Consider the following 24803-nt stretch of genomic DNA (forward strand, 5'->3'; position numbering starts at 1 on the left):
TACAGACATTCTTTTTTTTATATTCTTTTCCATTATGGTTTATCCCAGGAGATTGGATATAGTTCCCTGTGCTGTACAGTAGGACCTTGTTCTTTATCCATTCTAAATGTAATGGTTTGCATCTACCAACCCGGAACTCCCAGTCCATCTCTCTCCCTCCCCTCCTCCCCCTTGGCAACCACAAGTCTGATCTCTATGTCTGTGAGTCTCTCTGTTTTGTAGATAGGTTCATTTGTGCCATATTTTAGATTCCACATACAAGTGATATCATATGTATTTGTCTTTCTCTTTCTGACGTACTTCAGTATGACAATCTCTAGTTGCATCCATGTTGCTGTAAATGGCATTATTTCATTCTTTTTTATGGCCGAGTAGTATTCCATTGTATATATGTACCACATCTTCTTTATCCATTCACCTATTGATGGACATTTTGGTTGTTTCCATGTTTTAGCTATTGTGAATAGTGTTGCTATGAACATAGGGATGCATGTATCTTTTCAAATTATAGTTTTGTCCAGGTATATGCCCAGGAGTGGGATAAGCTGTACAATTTAGCATGGGTATTAGAGAAACCAGTCTGTAAATAACATATTCATAGAAATTGTAATACATACCTGTATTTTTTACACATATTGTTAAAAGCATATATCATGCAATTTCATCCAATTACCTTAGATGGTCACTTGCTAACTCTTCTATTTGGAAAGACATATGCCTAAAAGGAAGGGTGAGTATAAGTGTATGAGGTGAATGGAGACAGATTATACGTAAAGAATAGCACAGCCATTGTCTAAAGATACTGTTTACATATTGTGAGTGTGTGAACCCACAAAAAGCAAGAGGTTAAGTTTTTAAAATGAAGGCTAGTTCCAGCTAACATATTGTTTATGATCTCTGTTTCTAACCAGCAGTGACTCAACCCTAATAAGAGCCTTTTGTCTGGAACATTTGGGAACAAATCTGGAATGAGGAAAGAGTGAAACAGGCTCCCACGTTAAAGCATAACTATCCCAAACCCAAGAATGGGTCAATCCCTGTCCAAATGTTTACTTTGGGTCCATCTATATAACCTATTAAGAGTCAACTTCAATTAGCAAAGACAACTACTAGAAGGATAAGGGAGAAATATTATAGCTTCCAGCTCTTTTTATCACTGTTTGCTCAACACTTGCCCCCAATCCCAACCAGCTGTTTCTATATAGGTGAATGACTTCATCTATTCCAAAATACTTCAAAAAAAATCTTCAGTTCATTTAACAAATATTTATTGAGAATAGACTGTGTCATAATATGACTTAAGTACATATAATACAATATGAACTACATAATTACATAGTTATATGGCACACAACACCAAATAATGGATGAAAAATATTCTTTTTTTTTAGTTTCATTCAAAACCAAGAAACTTTAATTTTCCCTTTATAAAAATGCAATTTGATTTCATCCAAGGATAATATAGAATAATACCATACTTTTCTATTTGGGCATGGGAGTACAAATAGCTGCAGAAGTGCAGGCAGATAACACACCCTATGTGGGTGATAGGATGTGCCTTTCTTGAAGACACATCTTGGAATGGCTGCATTGTGCACAGATCCAGATGGTCACCACTATTAGCATCACCAGGTCTATGAAAAAAGAAATTCCAACTTCCTCTGTTCCAGAAAGATATATAAAAGCAGAGAGAGCTTCTAGTGTCATTGATGGAATCTTCTCATAATTAGGAGAAAAGAGTAAAGAAAGAAAATACAGGGAGATAATTTCATAATAAAATCTTCTCTAGCTCTTGAATTTTTTTTTTTAAGCAGAGATTTACTACTAGAATTTAACAAATTCTACTTGTAATCCCATGCTTATATTTTTTAAAGCTCATAACAATCCAGGTAAGAGGCAGGACTTTGAGATTTTTTTTTAAAGCACAAAAATACTCAGAAAGTTACACCCATAAAAACTTGTAGCCAGCTATAAAATGTTCTTTGGGCATAGTGATATCCTTGTCACCTCAGGAAGTGAGGCATGTTGGGGAAAATGTGGACAAACTGGATCCAGATGAAGAGGAAGGACTTATCAGAAAACTCATCAACCACGGAGTCTACGCTAACTCAGGAGCCTGGATATCAAACACAAGCAAACACTTGATATATTTTAAATGGAATAATACTTTTACCACATGGAGTGTTAAGCAGTCATTGTTTTAATTACACTGAGAATGAATTACAATTGAGGGTTATGATCACCTTAATCAATGAGCAACTGCTTGTCATTCACTGAATTAGCAGTTTTACAAAACATTTTAGAAAACTTCTGAAAATCCACTGACAGCAATTGAAGAGACCCAGCAGAGGTCCTGAATATCAGGATGGTAATTTGACCTAGATTCATGTCTTTTATTCTTTTTGATAGCTGTCATCTAAACTCTCACTCCATATTAAAAGAAATTTTCCCCATAGAAGGACTGAACATCATGCAGAGATCCTTGGCTTAGAAGTAGGTGCAAAAATGTGGCTCTGTATTATCTCCCCTTTGGGAAGAGAATGAACATGTTTTTGGTTGTAAATTAAAGAGCTGTACTATGCTATGTGCTTATTTAATCAAATAGTTTTGAAAATTATGAAATATTTTAGATACCAAAGTATAGACTCTATAAAGAATACTGAACACCTATGTAGCCATTTCTCAGCTCTTTAGAAACAAAATATTAAAAATATAATTGAAGCCATTTCCTCTCCTCCTACAAATGTAACTGTGAGAACTGCAGAACTTTGGGCACCTAACAGCTCTGTCCAAACCCTTGCACTAAGAGACTTGATCAAACTCTAGCATGGTTTTTAGCAATTTAAGGCTGTGTCCCTAGGATGACCCTGGCCTCCAATGAACCCCATTAAAATGCCTGATTGAGAAAGTGCAATGGCTGCCAGGAGAGTTTACTGTTTGATCTAGCCAACACCTGATGATAGGTTACTGACATCTCTTGGAACATTTACTACAAAGGGCTTACATCTGTGAATATGTATCTCTTACATCTTAGACGTGTTCTTCTCAAGGACCTGAGAGCCATTCCTTTGAAATGTAATCATCAAGAAGAGGGGTGGGATAGGGAGGGTGGGAGGGAGGGAGATGCAAGAGGGAAGAGATATGGGAACATATGTATATGTATAACTGATTCACTTTGTTATAAAGCAGAAACTAACACACCATTGTAAAGCAATTATACTCCAATAAAGATGTTAAAAAAAAAAAAAAAGAAGGGCAGGGTCTCTGTCTCTCAGGCTCTGTGGGAGGGAAGAATCCTAACCTCGAAAATTGCCAGCTAGCAGACACAGCTGGTCTAATCACAATTACACTGACCAATGCTTTGTAATTTTTCACTTGTCTGACTCTGAGTCCCGCTCTCCCTGCTCCCTCTTTCTCCCTTTAAAACCCCTAATCACCTCTGCACAAATCAGAATGGAGCTCAGCCCATTCCCCTACTGTCTGTAGTTTCTGAATAACATCTGTTTTCACTACTTAACTAATGTCTGGTTTTGTTTATCTTTGAGAACTGCCATTCCAATTTTTCTATATATCATCTTGTGCATTTTTTAAAAGCACATACATACTATAAAAATGTATATTGTGCTGCCTATTTTTAGGATTCTTTTTTTTTTTAATTTATTTATTTTATTTATTTATTTATGGCTGCATTGTGTCTTCATTGCTGCGCGCGGGTTTTCTCTAGTTGCGGCAAGCAGGGGCTACTTTTCGTTGCGGTGCGCGGGCCTCTCATTGCGGTGGCTTCTCTTGCTGCGGAGCACGGGCTCTAGGCGTGCGGGCTTCAGTAGTTGTGGCTCGCGGGCTCTAGAGCACAGGCTCAGTAGTTGTGGCGCACGGGCTTAGTTGCTCCACGGCATGTGGGATCTTCCCGGGCCAGGGCTCGAAACCGTGTCCCCTGCGTTGGCAGGCGGATTCTTAACTACTGCGCCACCAGGGAAGCCCATGTGCTGCCTATTTTTAAAGCAAAATATAAATCACACCATACTTTACCTACCCTTCTGCAATGTTTGTTCATTTAACATCATATTTTCCAGATTTATCCATATTGTTACATGTGGCTCTACTTCATCAGCATTAGGTCCAAGGCTTACAAAAGCATTTCCCTAGGTCCATCTTCCTGAACCTGTGCTCAGCCCTAGGCCCAGGGATGGTCAAGGGGAAACAAAAAGCCGGTGCTTTGCTGGTGATGGTAGACACCGAGCTTGGATGTGGAGGCCGAGAAGTCCACCCACGTGGAGTGAAGGGGAAGTAGGGTGGGAAGAGAAGAAGCGTGGCAACTCTCCCTGCTTGGAAATCCAGAGTTCTAGAATTCTAAATTTGGACTTGACCTTCTATGTTGTTAGAAAGATATGTTTATAAAGGTGGGAGGCTAGAACATATTTCCTTTACTGTTTAGCTTTAAAAAAAAAAAAACTTTTAAAGTATTCAAACATAAAGTACGTGGCCTCCATTTGTACTTCTGACCGCGCCCCACAAACAGGGCTGAGCGTGCCTTTTCCTTACATCCCACTCTTTTCTCAAACACAGCTGTTGCACTAGGAAATGGCCCAAATGTGGCTATGCTCCTATCTCCACCTTCCCTGTGGAATTCCCACCTCCCCTCGCCTCTCCACTATTTAAGACAGTCAAATATGACTTTAAGCAGGACGCCAAGACGCAAAGCAGACGCTAACTGGACGCCAAGAAGCGACGCTCTCAAGGGCCTCCTACTGGGACGCACGCCCTCGCCAAGCCCCGCCCACTGCGCCCGGCCCGGGCCCCGCGGCATCCTGGGACATGTAGTCTTTGGAGGGGCAGCGGCTCTCCACGTCTCCTCCTCCAAGTTACCTTTCGCCCTCGGGACGTCGTGGCGTTGCGTTCCTCGCGTCGTCGCCTCTTCCCTCTTCCTTTCCCTCTCCAGAAGCTCAGTCCCAGACTTCCGAGGACCTTTTACGACGTTGGGTCTGAGTCGGTCTCGGCGCCGGGTCCACTTTTCGGCAAAGTGACGTGGACGTCAACAGCAATGGCGGAAGGAGAAGAGGTCCTGCCACTGCCAACGTCGGGCGGCGACGGCTGGTGAGTGAAAGCCCCGGGCTGCTTTGCACTGCCTTTCTATTCTGCCTTGTCATCACCCTGCGGGTCCCCGCGGCACCGGCAGGCGCCGGCATGGAACGGGAAGACCAGTCCTCGAAGTCTGGCGCCCTGCCCCGCCCCCTCTGCCTGCTGGCTCTCCTTTGCCAGCCCAGTCCTGCCCAAGGGGCTAAGCCCGGACTCGAAGGGAGAGGGGTGTCGTCCAGCTGCTGGGTCTCATTTCGGCCCTCCCGGTTCATCCGCCGGTTTCCAAACTGTGCTGGAGAACGGTGGCTTCAGGGTTGGGTTTGGCCGGAATTCCTGGCCCGGGGAGTCAGAATAGGCTGGTGAGGAAGGAAGATTCGCGGATGCAGATCTCAGGTACTGGAATACCATTTGAAGAAAAGACCACTTGAAATGACCACCGCGACCTTTGCCTGAGGGTTCAGAGGTTGAGAGATACACCCAGGGAGGATCCCTTCCACATAATTCAGACATTTTTTGTGCTAGGTTTTATTTCTCGTTTCGCGTTCCAATAGTTAACACCCTTCGTCTCTTGCACACAAGTCGTCTTTTCCCTTCCTACCACTTTCCTCACAGCTCGATTTCAGAGCTTTGGGTGCGATATAAGACACTGCTCTTGCTTTACTCAAGCCTTTGTATGCTTACGTGATTTATACTCAGGGTTGTGGGAGGATCTCGGACAATTTTTGGTAGACTTTAGTCACCCAGTGTCGTTAATCTCTGGGAAAGTCTCCTACTTTTGAATTAGTTGATCTTCACAATACACTTTTAGGGACAGCATCATAAAAAAAAAAAAGTGGAACCTTTAGAGGCTTGTCGAATTTTTACAATTGATGTAAGTGTGTTGACCACCGGTATTAGATAGTTTTACATCTGCTTGTTCATCATATATGTACAGCTCACTGGCACTCTATTTGTCTAATTATAATCCAGGACATTTGTAGACATGAAGTTTAATTCCTCAGAAAGAAATGGAAATCGGTGAAAGGGACAGATAATATAGTAATTGAGAAGTTCAACTCTCAATTAGCAGACATCAGGCATCACTTTAGTACATGCACTCTCCAAGGTGTAGAATGAAAATTTGTGACCTAGATGTAGTTTCTTTTCTCGATTTGCTTATCTTGGAGTTGGGGAGCTGTAATAGGAACACTCAGTAAGAAGGTAAAATTGCTCTGGTTCCTTGGGAGTGTGAATAAAAGTGATATGAAAGTTCAGGGAGACAGAAACCATGTCCACTTGGAGTCATTGGGGAAAGCTTTACGGGGCTGGAGGTGTTTGAATTCGGCCTTAAAGAATGAGGAGGATCTAGACCAGCACTGTCCAATAGAAGTGTAATGTGTACCACATATGTAATTTAAATTTTCTAGTAGCCACGTTAAAAAGAAACAGGTGAAATTAATTTTAATTATCTATTTTATTTAATTGAATATATCCAAAATATTATTTCAACATGTAATCATTGTTAAAAAAACAATACTGTTACATCTTTTTTGTACCAAGTCTTAAAATTCGATGTGTATTTTACGTTTACCATACATCTCTGTCTGGTTTAGCCACATTTCAAATGTTAAATAGCCACACATGGCTGGTGGCTAACATGCAGGGTCAGATTAACAGAGCAGAAAGGTCTCTGTATGAAGTAATAGCATGAGCAAGGACATAGGCAAGAAAACTAATGATTTGTTTGCGGAGTAATGACTAGAACATCATGAAATTTGCTGTTTTGGAAGAGTGAATTTGTTGTATTATGAACTGGCTGTAATAGCTGATTGAAGGCCACAAGGGGAAGTGTTTCTAGAGATAAGGTGTCTTTAAGTTCTTAGGTTAGGGGGATTGTGAGCAGGTGTCTGGTTCACAGGGGCAAGGACCATGGAGTGAACGGTTGCTAGAGGTAGTATTTGTTCTCTCCTGGCGTTTCTGTATCTTTGGTGAGGCTTCCCATTTTTCTCTTTTTATTTTCACGAGTGGAGGAACTCTGAGTGTTCTCTGATTTTTATTCTCCCTCCATTCTCTTCTAATCTTTCTCTCTACTCCCTCCACGCACTGGTCCCCTAGAAGTGAGTTTGAATAGAGTCAGAAAAGATTCGGATTTGGAGCCACAAGTTCAGTAAAGCCTCTGTTCTTAGAGTGCTTGTTGATTGGGTTGTTAGAGAATGGAGATGCTTTATTTTTTTAAAAAAAAATGCTGTGACATTTTTATTGTAATTTTTTTAGATAGAAATTTTTCTGAAATGTATTATACATCTCATTGCCTAAGCAAACTCATCTTAATGATTTAGGGTCATTCAGTTTACAAATGTAAGCGTATAAGAATAAAACTAGGTCCCTGTCCTCAAGGAATTTGTGGTCTAGTTAGAGGAGACACATTTAAGAACATCAATAACTGTTATACTTCTGTAACACACTGACACTTTTTGGGCCTATTTAGGCAGAAAGGGTAGATTGTTGCTGTTTAAATGGTCCCCTATAGCCATCCCTTTCTGAGATTGCTTTTTATTAGTTTTTCCTGTTTTCTTCTTTGTTGTCAGTGGTATCTCCCAGTTTGTTCCTGATCTGTGAAGGTAAGTAGCTGAACTTGTTGAATTATCTATTCATTTGTAAAAAGGCTCAGGATGGGGCCTGAAGGGCTTAAAAGTACAAGATGTCACTTTTACTTATTTACTGTTTTTCAATTATGTTCTAGATCAGTGTTTCTCAAAACTTAAATGTGCATTGGGGTTACCTGGAGAGCGTGTTAAAATGCAGATTCTGATTCAGTAGATTTGCTTGGGACCCGAGATTCCATATTTCTGACTGACCAGCTACTGGGTGATGGCATTTCTGGTTCATGGACCATACTCTAGTTATCAAGGTTCTAGATGATGTATATCTCCGAATGAGTTGGTCAGAGGAATTTATCTCTCTGTATGTTATAGTGTATCACCTAATACATTATACTATATATATTACATAATTATACTATAATTTATCTGACTACATGATTTATCATTGCTCTTTAGCTAGTGAACTTCTCATGGGCAGTGCTGATGGCAGGTGGCTCAGTAAATGTTTATTGTCTGAATGTGTGCATGAATGAATACAGACTTTTGTAAAATCATGTGCAGTGATATACCAAGCTGTCAATTGATATAAATTTTCTGACTCCATTGTTTTTGTGAGCTGTGTAATTGTCTGCTGGTGTAATGCCTATTTTTTATGGAAAACCGGGGTTATCAGAAACTGCGTCAGCTCTCAAACTTTCTGAAATTGCAGCCATGTAAGCTCAGAGGGCATGGAGAAATCCTTGTAAAAATGTTTACAGTTTGAAATGATTTAAGTTTAATTAAAAAGTTAGTATAAGCTACAGGTTTGAAAATAAAAGAAATGTTAAATTATTACAGTCTAAAGATTGGTCATTATTCTTGGTATTGAAGAAACCAGCTTTGAAATTGAGGCTTTCATTTTCTGAGGCTTTCTTTCTGAAATAACTCCTTAAGATCTAAAGTCATGATTAAAAAAAATTTTTTTTTTGGTGTACACATTGATTGTACAACAACTGTTGGTATTCTGAGTTTGCTTAGTTAAAATTTTTTGTACAACTTTTCTTAAATTGCTGCTAAACTTCTATTAAAATTGTAGAAATATCAGTTCCATAAAGAAGCTTCTATTGTTGTAATTTGAAATGTGAATAGGAATTGTTCTGAGAATAATGGGGTCTTTTTCAAAGTTTTGTGCACTTTGTGAATAGTACTCTCAGTGCTTTCCATTTCATAAGCATTGAAATAGAGATTTAAAGTGTCACTTAGGGAGCAGGTGATTGCAATTTCAGACATGATAAAATCAATAAAGAAATACATTTAATATGAAAGACAATGTAACCCGTTGCTTAAGAAGAATATTGGTAGCTTGTAGTTCTAGGAAGACTAGATATTACCTTACAAAACATGAAGAGAAAATGATCCTTACTGGCTGGAATTAGGAGTTTTTAAGTGACAACTGTTTGATTTTGTAAACTGTAAGTAGAGGGTAGACAAAAATTAGAAATTAAGAAGACTTATTTTGTTTATAGTATTTATATTAATGTTATTATTATAATTCAGATTTTACTGTTTCTAGAGGTAATTCCTAAATAATAATTCACTTTAGGATTTTGTTCCTGTGGATGTTTTAATATCCACAGGTAAGAGTTAGTAATTGGTTTTTGCATGCTAAAGAAATGTATTCAATTAATTTATTTCTATTTATTTGTGCTCACTGCTGAGAATACAGGTGCATTCCCTGTCTGAGTATAGTGAGGCAATTCAGGTAATTCTGGAGCACTAGTGAAGTGTACTGCGATACACAGCCAACTCATGAGTAGGTGTCTTCTGAACAGAATTGATAAAGTATGCTTGGCAAATCTTTTCTGCTGCTTATGGTGAAATGTGGATTCTACTTGGTATAAACCAAAGACAGTGCCCCCCCCACCCCGCCCCATGTATCAAAAAACAAAATAGAGGCAAAGCATTCCTAATTCATTCAGCAAACATTAACTAAATACTGGTTATATTCAAGCTGCTATGTAGTGTTGTAGAAAAAATTTGAAACATTTAAAACCAGAACTGTGCATTGTTCTGACATTCTTGGGCACTTCAGTTTTTCATCATTTTAGCCCTAGGAATAGATACATGGAGATATCTTCTGAAGATACTTAAGTACTTGTGTTGTTGGAAATTACATGCTTTAGCAGAGTAGAATAGGATTATACAGCTTGAAAAGGGACAGTGCTTGAAGTGACTTATTTAGATATTGAGAATTACACATAGAAAACAAATCAGTCCCATATGTTAGGTTCATAAGAGCAAATTGTTGTTTGTGGAAATGCAAGAGCAGTAAGAGCCAATTAAGGAAAAAAAAACCTATTTCCTGAAATTTAATGTATATTTGTTTTTAAGGGTCTGTCTTACCTTTTGACCTGAGTTGAGAAAATGATGACTAATTAAATAATTTGTTTAACATCTTCCTCCTTCTCCAAGGTTAAAGGAGTTTTCTCTTATCCTTAAGCTGACATAGCATTTTGTAGTTGGGTGGGAATGCTGTAGCATGTGCTTTCCTTACTTTAAAGCAGTTGTTACATAAAACTAGTTGCTATGGTGGTATTTAATAATTTCACTAAGAAGATACAAGAAAATACTATGTTTACGTAGAGCTTTATCCTTTGTATTCTATCTCATTTTGGCTCTTAGAACAATTCTATGAAGAAGGGAAATTATGAATTATTGTCCTTTCCTTGTTAGAGATGAGAGAACAGGCATAGGGAGGTTAGACAATAGACCCAGTGAGTGGAAAATCTGGGACTTAAACTCATGGCTCTTTAAGCCCTGTGCTCTTTCTAAAGTTGATTGCGTGTACAGTGTATAGTTCACAAATACTTTAACAGACAGCTAGAGAGAACCCAGTTAAAAATATGCTAATCCTATACTCAGTCAACCATGTGTTTTGAAACATACAATATGCAAAGTTGTGCTTTGTTGAACATATGGTGTGTATTTTCTGTGGCACTTTACAAGGCTCTAAGGATATGAATAAGCTGTGAAACACATTATTGTTCTTGCATCCACAGGAAGGGACAATTCATGATTGATATGGTGGGATATGATACAGAGCATTATATACTATAACTTTATATCTCTATGGTTTTCATAATGTGTCCTCATATCTCTTGCCAAAAATCACTTAAATAGATTAGTTTTTTATCTTAAGATATTATGCTTACAGGGACTTCCCTGGTGGCACAGTGGTTAAGAATCTGCCTGCCAATGCAGGGGACACGGGTTCGAGCCCTGGTCCGGGATGATCCCACATGCCGCAGAGCAATTAAGCCCGTGCGCCACAACTGCTGAGCCTGCGCTCTAGAGCCTGCGTGCCCTAGAGCCTGTGCTCTGCAACAAGAGGAGCCCCTGCAAGGAGAAGCCCATGCACTGCAACGAAGAGTAACCCCCGCTCGCTGCAACTAGAGAAAGCCCGCGCGCAGCAACGAAGACCCAACGCAGCCAAAAATAAATAAATAAATAAATAAATAAAAAATTTTAAAGATATTATGGTTACAAATATCATCTAGATTATATATATAATATGTTATATATTTAAATGTATTTATGTAGTAAGTTATATATTAAATATATGTAAATATATAAGTAATACAATTATATGTATCATTTATGGAAGTAAAATTATAATTTTTGGTTTATTTAGTTTGTGAGAGCACAGTAGTGGTATTTAATTAGAACATGTAAACAGTTACACAGTTTTAATAACTCACCTCAGTAATTTTTTCACTTTTATTCAGTGATGTTGGAGGAATAAGAAACTTGCTTTTAAAGTAGCTTCCTTGTGGTTATTGTCCCTCTGTAAAGAGCTTCTGGTCTCTGTTTTGAAGTATAAAAGTGACACATAGAAGGATGTATTCATCTCATATGGGTGTGCTGTTGAATACCAAACATTCTTGAGCTTATTTTGTAGATTCCATTTAGATTTAACCACTGACATGAAAATAAATGAGTTATCATTTATTTTATTGAATGAGTTATCACTAATGTTGGAATTCAGGTTTAAAAAATAAATCCGTTATGTATTTCTTTGCCAAACTGTGATCTCCATTGGTAAAGTACCTTTGGAAAGAATTGCCCAAATGTTGCGAAGTATTGTCACCTCATTTGCAATAACTGTTCCTTTATCTTCCAAAATGATGGTTTCAAGAAAAGGAATATTGGGGGTATTTCTTTTCTCATTACATTTTGAGTAAAGTGGAAATTTGTAATAGAAACAGGTAATTTGCTGTTTTGTGTTGACTTGTGCTGTTTTCATCCCATTCTTTCTTTGAGGCAAAAGGTATACACTATTTTCAGTTTCCAGATAAACTAGTGCTTTGGTTGGGGGGTGGGGGGAAAGACCCTGATGCATTTCTTTGTGCCTTAAAAGTGCTAGAAAGTCACCTTATATGTATAGAAAAGAACAGTGTGTTGGGGACTTTTTATTTTGAGGAAGCATGGAAGAGGAAAAGGATTTAGAACACTCTAAAGTTAGCTACTCATTAGTAGAGAGATATTCTTCCATTTTGTAAGCTAAGTCTTACAGCGAATGCATTGCAACATTACACATGTGGTAAAGTTATAAGCAGCTTTTTTTTTTTTAGTGCTTACACAAAAATTCCTGAGTTTTTTCTTAGCGGAGGAAGGTATACTCTTGGTGCAATTTGATCTACGTGGATTATGGATCAAAAATAAGTTTATGAAAATTTAAAGCATCTGGTCCATTTGTACTGTAGTTAATTTTAGTAGTTTACAGAGCAGCGTCTGTGATCACTGTTTCCTTTGCCTATTGCACAGTGCTGAAATATTGTAGCTATCATGTTTGTTTGTCCTTTCAAGCCAAGAGTACTAGATTTAGCACCTTCTTTACTTGGCCAAGATCCTAGTTAAACACAAATTCTGCAGAGGATTACAGTATTTGATAGGGGAATCTCCCAAAGCTGCTTTTGTGGATCTGATCCTGATACATAGTTTCACTATTGTTTTTTTCAAGCTGGTGGATGGTGTGTTTTTCCCCTTGGCATTCAAATATACATTTTGTTAAAATACTGTAACAAGTGTGTCTGACAAGAATCCAGATAACTTCAAGATTTCGCAATCAACAGATTGTGCTCTCATGGACTGTAAGGTGTCATGGTCATTTCCAAATGTGCCATCATACTATTTGCTGTTAGAATGCTTTGATAATTTGAGATTGGTATTTAAAAATAAGTTGTGTAATACATATTATGGTCAACTCCATCCATATCTACTGTACATGTGAATCTGTAACAAAGTTCTGCTATTTCCATTTCGAACAAATGTCACACAAAATATTCAGGAACAAAGTAAGGAGTTTTGGTTTGGTAGTAATTTGTAACAAGTGTGCTAACAATAGTAGCAAAATAAGTTCAGACAAAGCTTTGGTGCTGATGTCTCATGAGCTGGGCATTAAGAAATAACCAGAAGTCTGATGGCACAAATTAAGTCATGAAACCACAACTCAACATGTGCAACTTGTCACTGTTACACAATTTGCTGGTGCTCACGACTAGTTAGCTGGCTATTTTTGAGTTTTAAATAATTGATCAGAAGCTTGTGCCTGGGTATAATGTGTATACATGAGCAAGCTGGCCTGTCATTGTTTAATCTGTGCTCATCAGCGGTTTACATTCTAAACAAATTGGAATGAACTACAGCTCAAAAAGAGCCGCTCCCATCTCTGTTCAGTGGGATTAGATAATAGGACCTGGTCTAAAACCTTGGGGGATAATAGGACCTGGGCTAAAACCTTGGAGGAGCCAGCTAGACTGTAAGCTACATGAGAGCACCAGCTTTGTTTACTGCTAGATCTTCAGTGCCTCACACAGTGGCTAGCATGTAGTAGGTGCTTCAATACATATTTATAGAAGATTTGAAAAAAGAATACTTTTGTTAGGGAGGAAAGAATTCAGAGCATGGGTTAGAGAGAGTTACAGGAGAAGTACTGCAAACTGAAGGCAGAGTGTTTTAATGAGAGAATCTAACTTTGCAGAGTATGTGAAGAAGATGAGGACCAGGAAAGATGACTAATGACTCCTTGGAGCAGTTTTATTAGAGCAATGGAGGGTTTGAGTGAATGAGGAGAGACGACGTGGAGGCGAGTGGAGACTACAGTTTGCAGGGAGTTGAACCATAAAGGGAAAGAGAGATGACTTTTTGAAAGGGAGGTCACATGTAGGACCTTTTGAATAAGCAAATGTGGAAATATTGGGGGACAGGAGAATAATCATAGGCTATATTGTTCTTTATATATTTGAATGCTAAGAATACTTTCAATGAAGAGTTCTGAGTCCATTTTATCTCTTGGCTCTGTTTAATACAGTAGCCCCTCTGTATCCTTGAGTTGCATATACAGGAGTGTAGAACCTGTAGTTTTGGAACCTGGGAATACAGAGGGCCGACTGTACTATGCCATTTTATATAAGGGATTTGAGCATCTTTGGGTTTTTGGTATCTGCAGCAGGTCCTGGAATCAATCTCCAACCGATACAGAGGGATGACTGTACTACTGCTAGCAGTCAGAGGTTTGAACAATATCCTTTGCAGTAGAAATAACACATTTAAGATGTTTGCACAGCAGGTGTTGGGCTTTTATTGATTTCCCCTGTAATGCGGCTTTTGTATTTTTCTTTTAATCACATAATAATGCATCTTAGATCCTGACCACTTTAAGACACAACATTAATTTTTTAAAAAATTGGTAATTTGGATTTTCTCTGGTTTCTCTGTACTCTGCATTTAAGCTTAGGTGATTATGTATATTCTAGGTCCTAAGTGGTCTTTTTGAACTACTATAATCTTTGATTTTTTAAAATAATTACAGAAAAGGATTGGATTTTAAAGAATTTTGAAAACTAGTGAAGTTGACTTAGCTTACTTGGTAGACTGAGAAGCTTGATGAATTAAAACGATTTGTTTCCAACCCAGAAAACATTCTGTCTTAAGTGTTTTAGCAATTTATCTCAGTATGCTTTTGGGTGACAAGAGTCTATTCTGAAGTTGAATAGGCTATGGGAAGTCATACAGGCCATCTAATAAGTTGCTGGGAATGATTGCTAATTGCTTAATTCTAGGGCTACTTCATTATTTCATATGTATGCTTTCTATTAAAAAAAAAACTTATTGAGTGCTTACTTTGTCTTTAAAGATTTAATCTTGACTAAATGAAGAGTTACTTAGTATTCCTACACTCGTGTTTTCGCTTGTCTTCTAATTTTAGTTTTTTCCACACTTTACTATTGTCTCATTTGTGCCTCAGGATTTGTGTCACGTGTACCCAGCAGTGGTTCATGTGAACAGCAACTCACTGTCTGACACACTTCTTTTTGGGGAAACAGTGAATCTTCAATGCCTGTGGAGTCTTGTATGGAGACCGTCCTGAAAAAGAAAGTTGGAAAGGACAAATTCAGGCAAGGTGTAGTCATTAAGATGGAATGAAAGAGGAGTGGGAGTGATAGTCTAGTAGAACAGAAGATAATTCATGTGCTGTATAAATACTCTCCATCTCTTTTGATTGGATGGTATCTGATACTATCCCTGTTTTACAGGTGAAGAAACTGAGTTTGTATCTTAGGTCACACAGCTGTTAAAAGTGTATAGAATCTGATGTCATGTTTTCTGATTTTAAATTTTATATTATTTTTTCTGTAACACATTGTTTCTAAGCCTTTGTATTCTTAATTTTTGATGCTTTTGCTATTGAGCTGCCATGGCAACTGTTTAGGAGTCTGTTCCTTTCCCACACTGGTAGTTAACAAGCAGTATCAATTTGAGAAGTTAAAGAGGCAAGGCAAGCTGTTATCCCCTTAACAACGCTAAGGTGTGGCTTGGACCCTTCATAGTGATACACTTCCTTCATTGAAATAGTAAATGAGGGTTGACAGAAAAGCTTCCTCTTAAAGCCCTAAATTAAAGAGTCTCTAAACTTTTTCTAATGAAGTTACTTTTTCGTAACATTTTTATTGAGATGTAATTTATGAATCATAAAAAATACATCCATTTAAATTGTACAGTTCACCGGTTTTAGTATATTCCCAGAGTTAAGCAGTCATCACCATGATCTAAGTTTAGAGTGTTTTCATTACCCCCAAAGAAACCCCATACCCATTAGCATCCGTCTTCTTCCCCTGTCACCCCAGGTCCTAATCTACTTTCTATACATTTGCATATTTTGGACATTTCATGTGAATGAAATCATGTAATATGTGGCCTTTGTGTCTGGTTTCTTTCACTGAGCATAATTTTCAAGGTTCACACATGTGTTGCATGTTATCAACACTTCATTCCTTTCTATTGCATAGTATTCCAGTGTATGAATACACATTTTATTTATTCATCAGATGATGGACATTTGGATTGTTTCCTCTTTTTTGGCCATTATGAATAATATACTACTGTTATAAATATTCTTTAGAAGTTTTTTGTTGTTGCCTTTTTTAATGTGATAAGACATACATAACATAAAATTTGCCATTTTAACATGTACAATTAAGTGACATTAAATACGTTCACAATGTTGTGCAACCATCACCACTGTCTATTTCCAGAATTTTTCATCATCCCAAACAGAAACTCTCTACCTAACAATAGCTCCCCATTGCCCCCTACCTCCAGCCTCTGGTTACCTCTATTCTACTTTTTGTCTCTATGAATTTGCCTATTTTAGGTACCTCATATAAGTGGAATCATACACTGCCCTTTTGTGACTTTTCTTTTCCCACTTAACATTTGTCTTCAGAGTTCATTCATGTTGTAGCATGTGTCAGAATTTCCTTCCTTTTTAAGGCTAACCTTCCATTGTATATATATATATGTACTACATTTTGTTTATCCATTCATACATCAATGAATATTTGGGTTGTTTCCACTTTTTTGGTTGTTGTGAATAATACTGCTGTGAACATGGATGTACAAATACCTGTTTGAATCCTTGCTTTCAGTTCTTTTGGGTATATACCCTGAAGTGGAATTGCTAGGTAATACGGTAATTCTGTGTTTAACTTTTTAAAGAACTGCCAAACTTTTCCACAGTTGGCTGTACCATTTTTCATTTCCACTAGCTAGCAATACACAAGAATTCTAATTTCTCCATATTTTTGCCCCCTCCACCCCCCTCTTTTTTTTGATACTAGCCATCCTAATGGATGTGTTGTATAGTATCTCATTGTGCTTTATGTACAAGTTTTTTTGTGGTGTATGTATTATATTCTCTCCTGTGTATGTATACCTAGGAGTAGAATTGCTGTGTCATATTGCAACTTTAACATTTTGAGGATCTGTCAAACCAATTTCAAAAATAGCTGAACCATTTTACATTCCTACCAGCAATGTATGAAGGTTCCAGTTTCTATTATGACTTTTTGGTATTAGCCATCCTTGTGAGTGTGAAGTGGCATCTCCTTGTGGGTTTTCTTTTTTCTCATTGTGGTTTTATTTGAGTTTCCCTAATGGCTAATGATGATGTGTGTCTTTTTATGTACTTATTGGCTATTTGTGTATCTTTTTTTTTTTAAAGAAACTTGAGTAGTTTTTATTTATTCATTCATTCATTCACTTAGGCTGCGTTGGGTTTTTGTTGCTGCGTGCGGGCTTTCTCTAGTTGCAGCGAGCAGGGGCTACTCTTCATTACGGTGCCCGGGCTTCTCATTGCAGTGGCTTCTCTTGTTGTGGAGCACGGGCTCTAGGTGCAAGGGCTTCAGTAGTTGTGGCACTTGGGCTCAGTAGTTGTGGCTTGTGGGCTCCAGAGCGCAGGCTTAGTAGTTTTGGTGCACGGGCTTAGTTGCTCCACGGCATGTGGGATCTTCCCAGACCAGGGATTGAACCCGTGTCCCCCGCATTGGCAGGTGGATTCTTAACCACTGCACCACCAGGGAAGTCCCTGTGTATCTTTTTTTTGGAGAAAGGAAAGTCGTCAGATGCCTTGGAAAGGTCAAATTAAGGTAAAGATTTGATTATTAGGAAGGAGCATAGGGAGAGTGGTCCCTCTGGAGTTGTGGGTGTCAGAGAAGGAGGAGGAATGATTGGGTGCGTAAGAGGAGGAGTTGAGTGGAAGATGAGGGAGAAGTGGTGACATATGTTATCAAGAATACTTTCAGAAAGCTTTGCTGGGAAAGGAACAACCAAGAGTTTGGTTACCTACGTGAAAGGAAAGTTTGGAGGAGTTTTTGTGGTTGTCATTATTGATGTTGTTTCTAATAGCAATACTTGAGTATATGGCTCAGAGGAAAGAGCCAGTGGAGAAAGAGAAGTGGAAGATAGGAGAGAGGGGGATAATTGGTGGCACATGGCTCCAGAGGAGTTGGGGTGGGGCGGAGGGGGTGGGGGGAGGGAGGGGTGAGGGAGATAAGACCCAGGTGAAGTTATCAGTCTTGGACTAGAGAAAGGATACCTAGACATCTGTGCATATAGGGAAGAAGGAAATGATGTCTGGGATAATAAGTTACTTATGTTTGGTTTTGGAGAGTGGCTGAGATCAAAGGGAAGAGAAGCCTGCTGTCCTATATTTTCTCTTTGGAGTCAGAAGTAATGTCACTTGAGGTAAAGTGGCTGGGTAGGGAGTCTGAAGAAAGTGGTAAATAGGGAAGATTTTCAGGTAGTATTGATGCCTAGAAGAAATAGATGGTGGTGAATCTATGATAGCATCATGAAGTTGTCTTAATTTCTTTTCCCATGAAGTCCTCAGTGAGCAGAGTATAGGAACAAAGAAGGCAGAACTGGTTAGATTATCCCAGTGTTAGGAGTTTGCAGCTTTCTGAATGTGGTAGGAAGACAAAGGAGTGAAGTTCAGGGTGTTAAGAATGTTCTTGAAGTCTTAGGCCATGGAATTAATACTGAGGACATAAAGTGAAGCCACATGAAAGTTCTTATAGCAAATCTGTGCCACCTTCCACCCTCTACTTTTAACTCCTTATACAGGAAGCATGGGGAGGACATCCCTTCTCCAAAATTAATTTTCTTCCATGCTAAAAAATAGAAACAAATATTTTTACATCTTTTAACTTCCTTTCAAGTTTATCATATATTTAAACTTTTAGAAAAGTTTGTTGTCAGTATGGGTTGTACTTGTTTATTTTTTTTTACACTTTCAGTATTCAGTATGAGAGAACTAAAATAAATTAATATATGTATGTTACATATGCCACATTGTTTTCTTCTTACTGATTGTTTTCTTCTTACTGATTATGTGAAATAGTCTTTCTTAAGTAGTAGATACTTAATACTTTAAGCAAGGACATGTATGTTTGAGGTGAGAATTATCATCTTTTTTCTCCTTGCAAATATTTGTTCATTTTCAAGGATTCAGATAATAATCCCCCCTAAAACAAAACAAAACAAAACAAATTAAAATTCCCCTGTAAGTAAACCACTAGAAATAAACTTTTTTTATATCCTTCCCCATGTGTATGGGAAAGACTGGCTGGGGAGTGGGGATAATGTACTTTTTCTTTTAAACATGTATGCTTGGATGTTTATTTTATTTTATTTTTTTAGTTATTTCTGAGATATACATTTTAAAGTAATAACTAGAATTATGACTTATAACATTATACCTTCTACTCCGCCATCTTGGTTCCTCCCTGGATGTTAATTTTAAAACTCTTTTTTTCTTAAAAACTTAATACATGTCCTTAATATCATAAACATTTTCCATGTTATTAATTGTTTTTTAGCATTTTAAACTGTTGCTTAGTATGCCATCTGCTGATTTAAATCAATTCCTCATTTTAGGACAATTTACATTGTTTGTAGTTTTTCATAGTTAAAATAAGCACTGCTTTGAACATGCCTGTAGCTGACTCACTTTACTTATTATTAATTATTGCTTGGTGAAAGGTATATATGTTAAAAAGGAATCCATAAATGTTATTTAAATTATTCAAGCAGTACATACAAATATATGTATTATAAGTATACTCAGGCTGTACTGACTGATGCTATGTGAGAAGTGAAAGTTTCCTTCCTATTTCATTTCTCTGAAGTAACCACCTTTCACGATTTTGTTTTTTGTTCAAATGGATACTATCATAATTCTAAATAATATTTGATGCCTGCATTACCTAACTTTTAACATTAAAGAATATTGATTATTGAATAATTCTTGAGGGAATTTGTGCTAAGGATAAGTGGGAAAAGATTAACGCAAGGAAAATGTAGAAAGTACATAAATACCAAGCAGTAGGGGGACAGCCAAATCAATTACTCAGCCATTAAAAATCTTATTTTTTAAGAGTATTGAATGACTCAGAGAAATGTGTATGATATTTTTGAGAAATATAAATAAGTGAATCCTGCAGAGCATAAAATTATATATTCAATATAGGGACTTACCTGGTAGTCCAGCGGGTAAGACTCCAAACTCCCAATGCAGGGGGCTCGGGTTCGATCCCTGGTCGGGGAACTAGATCCCTCACACATGCTGCAACTAAGAGGTCCGCATGCCGCAACTAAAGATCCTGCATGCCACAACTAAGACCTGGCGCAGCCATAATAGATAAATAAATAAATATTTTAAACAATACGCTTATTAAAAATATACATATATTCAATATAATACAGTATGTGTATATATGTTTCTGTACACACACACATACACTTACACGCATATATATGAAGAACTGAAAAGTTATTTACGGAATGTTAACAGTGTTTATCTTATGGTAATAGAATTGTGGTTGTTTCTTGTTTTTTTTTTTTTTTTTTACTTTTAATTGGAGTATGGTTGATTTACAATGTTTTGTTAGTTTCAGGTGTACAGCAAACTGAATCAGTTATGCACATGCATATATCCACTCATTTTTAGATTCTTTTCCCATATAGGCCATTACAGAGTATTGAGTGGCGTTCCCTGTGCTATACAGTAGATCCTTTTTAGTTATCTATTTTATATATAGTAGTGTGTATATGTTAATCCCAATCTCCCAATTTATCCCTCCCCCACCGACTTGTGATTGGTTTTTAAATTTTTTTATACATTGGCCAAATTCTCTAAAATGACTTTTAAAAATGGGATAATATCATTAAAATAAAGTAATATCAAGATAGTGTATTGAATTTTTGTTTGACTGTTTTACTGAAAAAGGCCACAACAGAAAATATAAGTGCCATATAGACCAGTTAGCTGTTCAGAATTAGAAAAAGCCATTTTAGAGCCACATACTTCCCTCCAAGCCTTACTCCTTCACTCATAAATACTGGTCACAAGGAGTGCCGTTCCTATGAAAATGACTGAACAAAAATCTCATGAAGATAGTAAAGAAAGCAGAAAATTTATCCTCAGAAGCATTTTCACATATTAAAGAGAGGCAATATTTTAATGCATTTATTTACTTGGTTAAACTTAAAAATAAATTATTTGGGGGAGGGGGTGGAAAAAAAATAAATTATTTGACTATGTGATCCCTAAATTATTTTGAAATTCCATATAAAGAAATTCCATAGTAACATGCTATCCCAAGTTCTTTATTAATAGTAACACCATTAACTTTATAATGATGAAATATATTTGTAAGAGTCTTAAGGTGCCTTACATATTTTTAGTTATCTTTTTTTATAATATAATTTAAATACAAGAAAATGCACCAATTTTAAGGGTACAGTTTGATGAGTTTTACCCAGTGTGTACAATCATGTAGCCAGCACTGCACTTCCATCACCCCAAAAAGTTCCCTGTACTGCTTCGTAGTCAGTCCCCTTTTCCTACCCCCAGCCTTGGAAACCACTAATCTGTTTCTATCCCTATAGTTCAGCCTTTTGTAAAATTTCAGTTAAATGGAACCATTCAGTATATACTAGTCTTTTGTTCTAGCTTTTTTCACTAAAAACATAATGCTTTTGAGATTCATCCATGTTGTTACATATAGTTTTTGCCTTTGAAATTCTGAGTAGTATTCCACTTTATACTACAGTTTTTCCAATGATCAGTGTGATGGACATATGTATTTTTCCATTTGGGGGCTGTTATAAACAAAGTTGCTATGAATATTCATATATAAGTCTTTGTGTGAATATATGCTTTTGTTTTTCTTAGGTAAATATCTAGAAGTTGAATGGCTGGGTTGAATGGAAAAAATTATGTTTATAAGAAACTGCCGAACTGGATACCAAGTTCAGTTCCATTTTTCATGCCTACCAACTATGTATGAGAGTTGCAGTTTCGCCCTACAATAAATAACATTTGTTACTGTTAGTCTTTTAGTTTTTCTGGTGGGAATGTAGTGCTATCTCATTATGGGTTTGATTTTTATTTTACTTTCCTAATGACTAATGATGTTGAGCTTCTTTTCGTGTACTTGTTTGCCATTCATATGTCTTTTTTGTGAAGTGTCTGTTCAAATTACTTGCCCATTTTTTGTTAATCAGGCTTTGTCTTACTATTAATGTTACTGAAAGTGCGAGTGTGGCTGCTCCCTGCTCTGAAGCCAATAAAGAGGCATGGTGGAAAGGAAGGTTTGTTTTATTTTGGGGGCCAGCAGAAGGGGGGTGGGGGGTGGACTCCTGCCCATAGGCCAACTCCCACCCGCTGACAGTCAGTGGGCGAGAGCTTTTATAGGTGAAAAGAGGGGACTACATGCAGAAACAGCATAGGCAGCTCTGACAGTCACCTTGAAATTGGACATGTGGTGGTCTGATCAGCGTCATCTTGATTGTTTTAAGTACAGTTAATCTTCAGTTCCAGGGTTGGTTTGTTCCCATTTCTTTGAGGCCAGCTCTCAGAATTGTGGCAGCTTATGTCATGGCTGCAATCTGGTTGTCAAGTAGTTAACTTCTCCCACCTGGTGGGGGTTTTAGTATCTATAAGACAGCTCACAGGATATGGCTCAGAATATTACCTGTAGCCCTTAAAGAAGAACTAAAGGTCCTTGACTATGCTTAATAACTAAACCAGTATTATTTGGTTTGTTGGACTGTTTTCCTTTGTTTCTGCATTTTCTCACTTCTCTGATTAAACTTATTCTTTGGCTGAAGGTTTTCCACACACAAAAGGCTGGCTGAGGACATGGGGGCAAGGACCATAAGGTCCTGCTCCGTTTCATTAAGTTGTAAGCATTTGGTGTATTTTTTGGACACAGTCCTTTATCAGAAATTTTACATTTTTTTCTCTCAATCTGTGGCATGTCCTTTCCTTGTTTTTCTTTTCAAGAGAAGTTTCTAATTTTAATGAAATCTAATTCATCAGTTTTTCCTTTTATGGATCATCCTTTTGGTACACATCTAAGAACTCCTTTGTAACTAAGGTTACAAAGATTTTCTCCTCTGTTTTTCTTTCTAAAAGTTTTATAGTGTTGTTCTTGCTTTCAGATCTAAGACCTGCACCATGCCTGCCTCTTGTCTGTGCTAATTTGAGATCCTTTCTCACTCTTCCCATTTGGTTCTTTACTTCCTTTTCTGCCTGTTTCTGGCTTTGCACACCTTCTGATCAGAATATTCCTATTGCCTTTTCTGGGGGCTCCGAGTTCCAGTCCTGTCCCATTTCTTCCTGGAGGTCAAAATACATTGGAAATCCCCTTTGATTTTGTTACGATAAGAAAAAGTCAATTTTTATTTTTCAGTGTTTTTAAATGAATTATTTGTTTTCTAATGATGGTCCTGCCTTTTTTTAAAAATTTTTATTATTTTTTTAAAGTTTTTGGCTGCATTGGGTCTTCGTTGCTGCACACAGGCTTTCTCTAGTTGCGGTGTGCGGGCTTGTCATTGCAGTGGCTTCTCTTGTTGTGGAGCACAGGCTCTAGACACGCGGGCTCAGTAGTTGTGACACGCGGGCTCTACAGTGCAGGCTTAGCAGTTGTGGCGCACGGGCTTAGTTGCTCCGCGGCACATAGGATCTTCCTGGACCAGGGATTGAACCTGTGTACCCTGCAATGGCAGGTGGATTCTTAACCACTGCACCACCAGGGAAGTCCCAAAAAGTCAGTTTTTAAAAGTCAGCTATTGTTCAGTAATAATAACAACAGTAATAGTATTCGTGGCTTCTATTTATTGCAGAATTATTATGTGCCAAGTATTGCACTGAATGCTTTGTGTTCAGAAATTTGTTTAAGTGTTAAGTGATCTAAGATAGGCACTGTTTCTGTATATGTTACTTGCTTAAGATTACATGGCTATTGAGTTGGGCCAATACTGGATCTCAGATCTGACTCTAAAGCCTGGATTCATGAACTTTTTTTAAAGATTTATTTTATTTTTGGATGCATCGGGTCTTAGTTGCGGCGTGCGGGCTCTTTGTTGTGGTGCACAGGCTTCTCTCTAGTTGTGGCGTGCAGGTTTTCTCTCTCTAGTTGTGGCGCGCAGGCTCCAGGGTGCTTGGGCTCTGTAGTTGTGGTGCGTGGGGTTAGCTGCCCTGCGTCATGTGAGATCTTAGTTCCCTGACCAGGGATTGAACCCTTGTCCCCTGCGTTGCAAGGCGGATTCTTTACCACTGGACCACCAGGGAAGTCCCATGAACTTTTATGATATATTGAATATAGTTGAATTTTTTAAATTATGGTAGAATAGATACATAAAACTTATCATCTTAACTGTTTAAGTATACAGTTCAGTAGTGTTCACTATATTCCCATTGTTGTGCAACTGATCTCCAGAACTCTTCTCATCTTGTAAAACTGAAACTCTGTACCCATTAAATACAAACTCCTCATTCCCCCACTGCCTCCAGTCCCCAGCAACTGCCATTCTGCTTTCTGCCTCTATGAATTTGACTATTCTAGGTGCTCATATAAGTGGAATTGTACATCATTTGTCTTTTTGTGACTGGCTTATTTCATTTCGTATAATGTCCTCAAGATTCATCCATGTTGTAGCACGTGTCAGAATATCCTTTTCTAAGGCTGTATAATATTCCATTGTGTGTGTGTGTGTGTGTGTGTGTGTGTGTATGTATACATGCATACATACATGTATATGTATACACACACACCCAATTTTATTTATCTATTCATCCATCAAAGGGTATATAAGTTGCATCCACCTTTGGCTATTATGAATAATGCTGTTATGAACATGAGTGTACAGATATCTGTTTAAGTTTCTGCTTTCACTTCTCTTGGGTATATATCCAGAAGTGGAATTGTTGGAGCATATGGTAGTTCTATTTTTAAATTTTTTTGAGGAATAGCCATACTA

General features: G+C 37.7%; 1 protein-coding gene across 3 annotated transcripts in view; it reads left to right on the plus strand.

The window, feature by feature from the left end:
• Nucleotides 1–4872: 4872 nt before the first annotated feature.
• TBC1D23 (TBC1 domain family member 23) overlaps nt 4873–24803 on the plus strand; it is a 61181-nt gene continuing 41250 nt past the window's right edge. For all 3 annotated transcript variants that reach the window (XM_061193021.1, XM_061193022.1, XM_061193023.1), the window contains exon 1: nt 4873–5094. In XM_061193021.1, coding sequence (XP_061049004.1) covers nt 5042–5094 — 53 coding nt within the window. In that variant the 5' untranslated portion in view covers nt 4873–5041. The remainder of the gene's footprint in view (nt 5095–24803) is intronic.

The sequence above is a fragment of the Eubalaena glacialis genome, chromosome 6 (genome assembly GCF_028564815.1).
Source record: "Eubalaena glacialis isolate mEubGla1 chromosome 6, mEubGla1.1.hap2.+ XY, whole genome shotgun sequence".
NCBI classification, from domain to species: Eukaryota; Metazoa; Chordata; class Mammalia; order Artiodactyla; family Balaenidae; genus Eubalaena; species Eubalaena glacialis.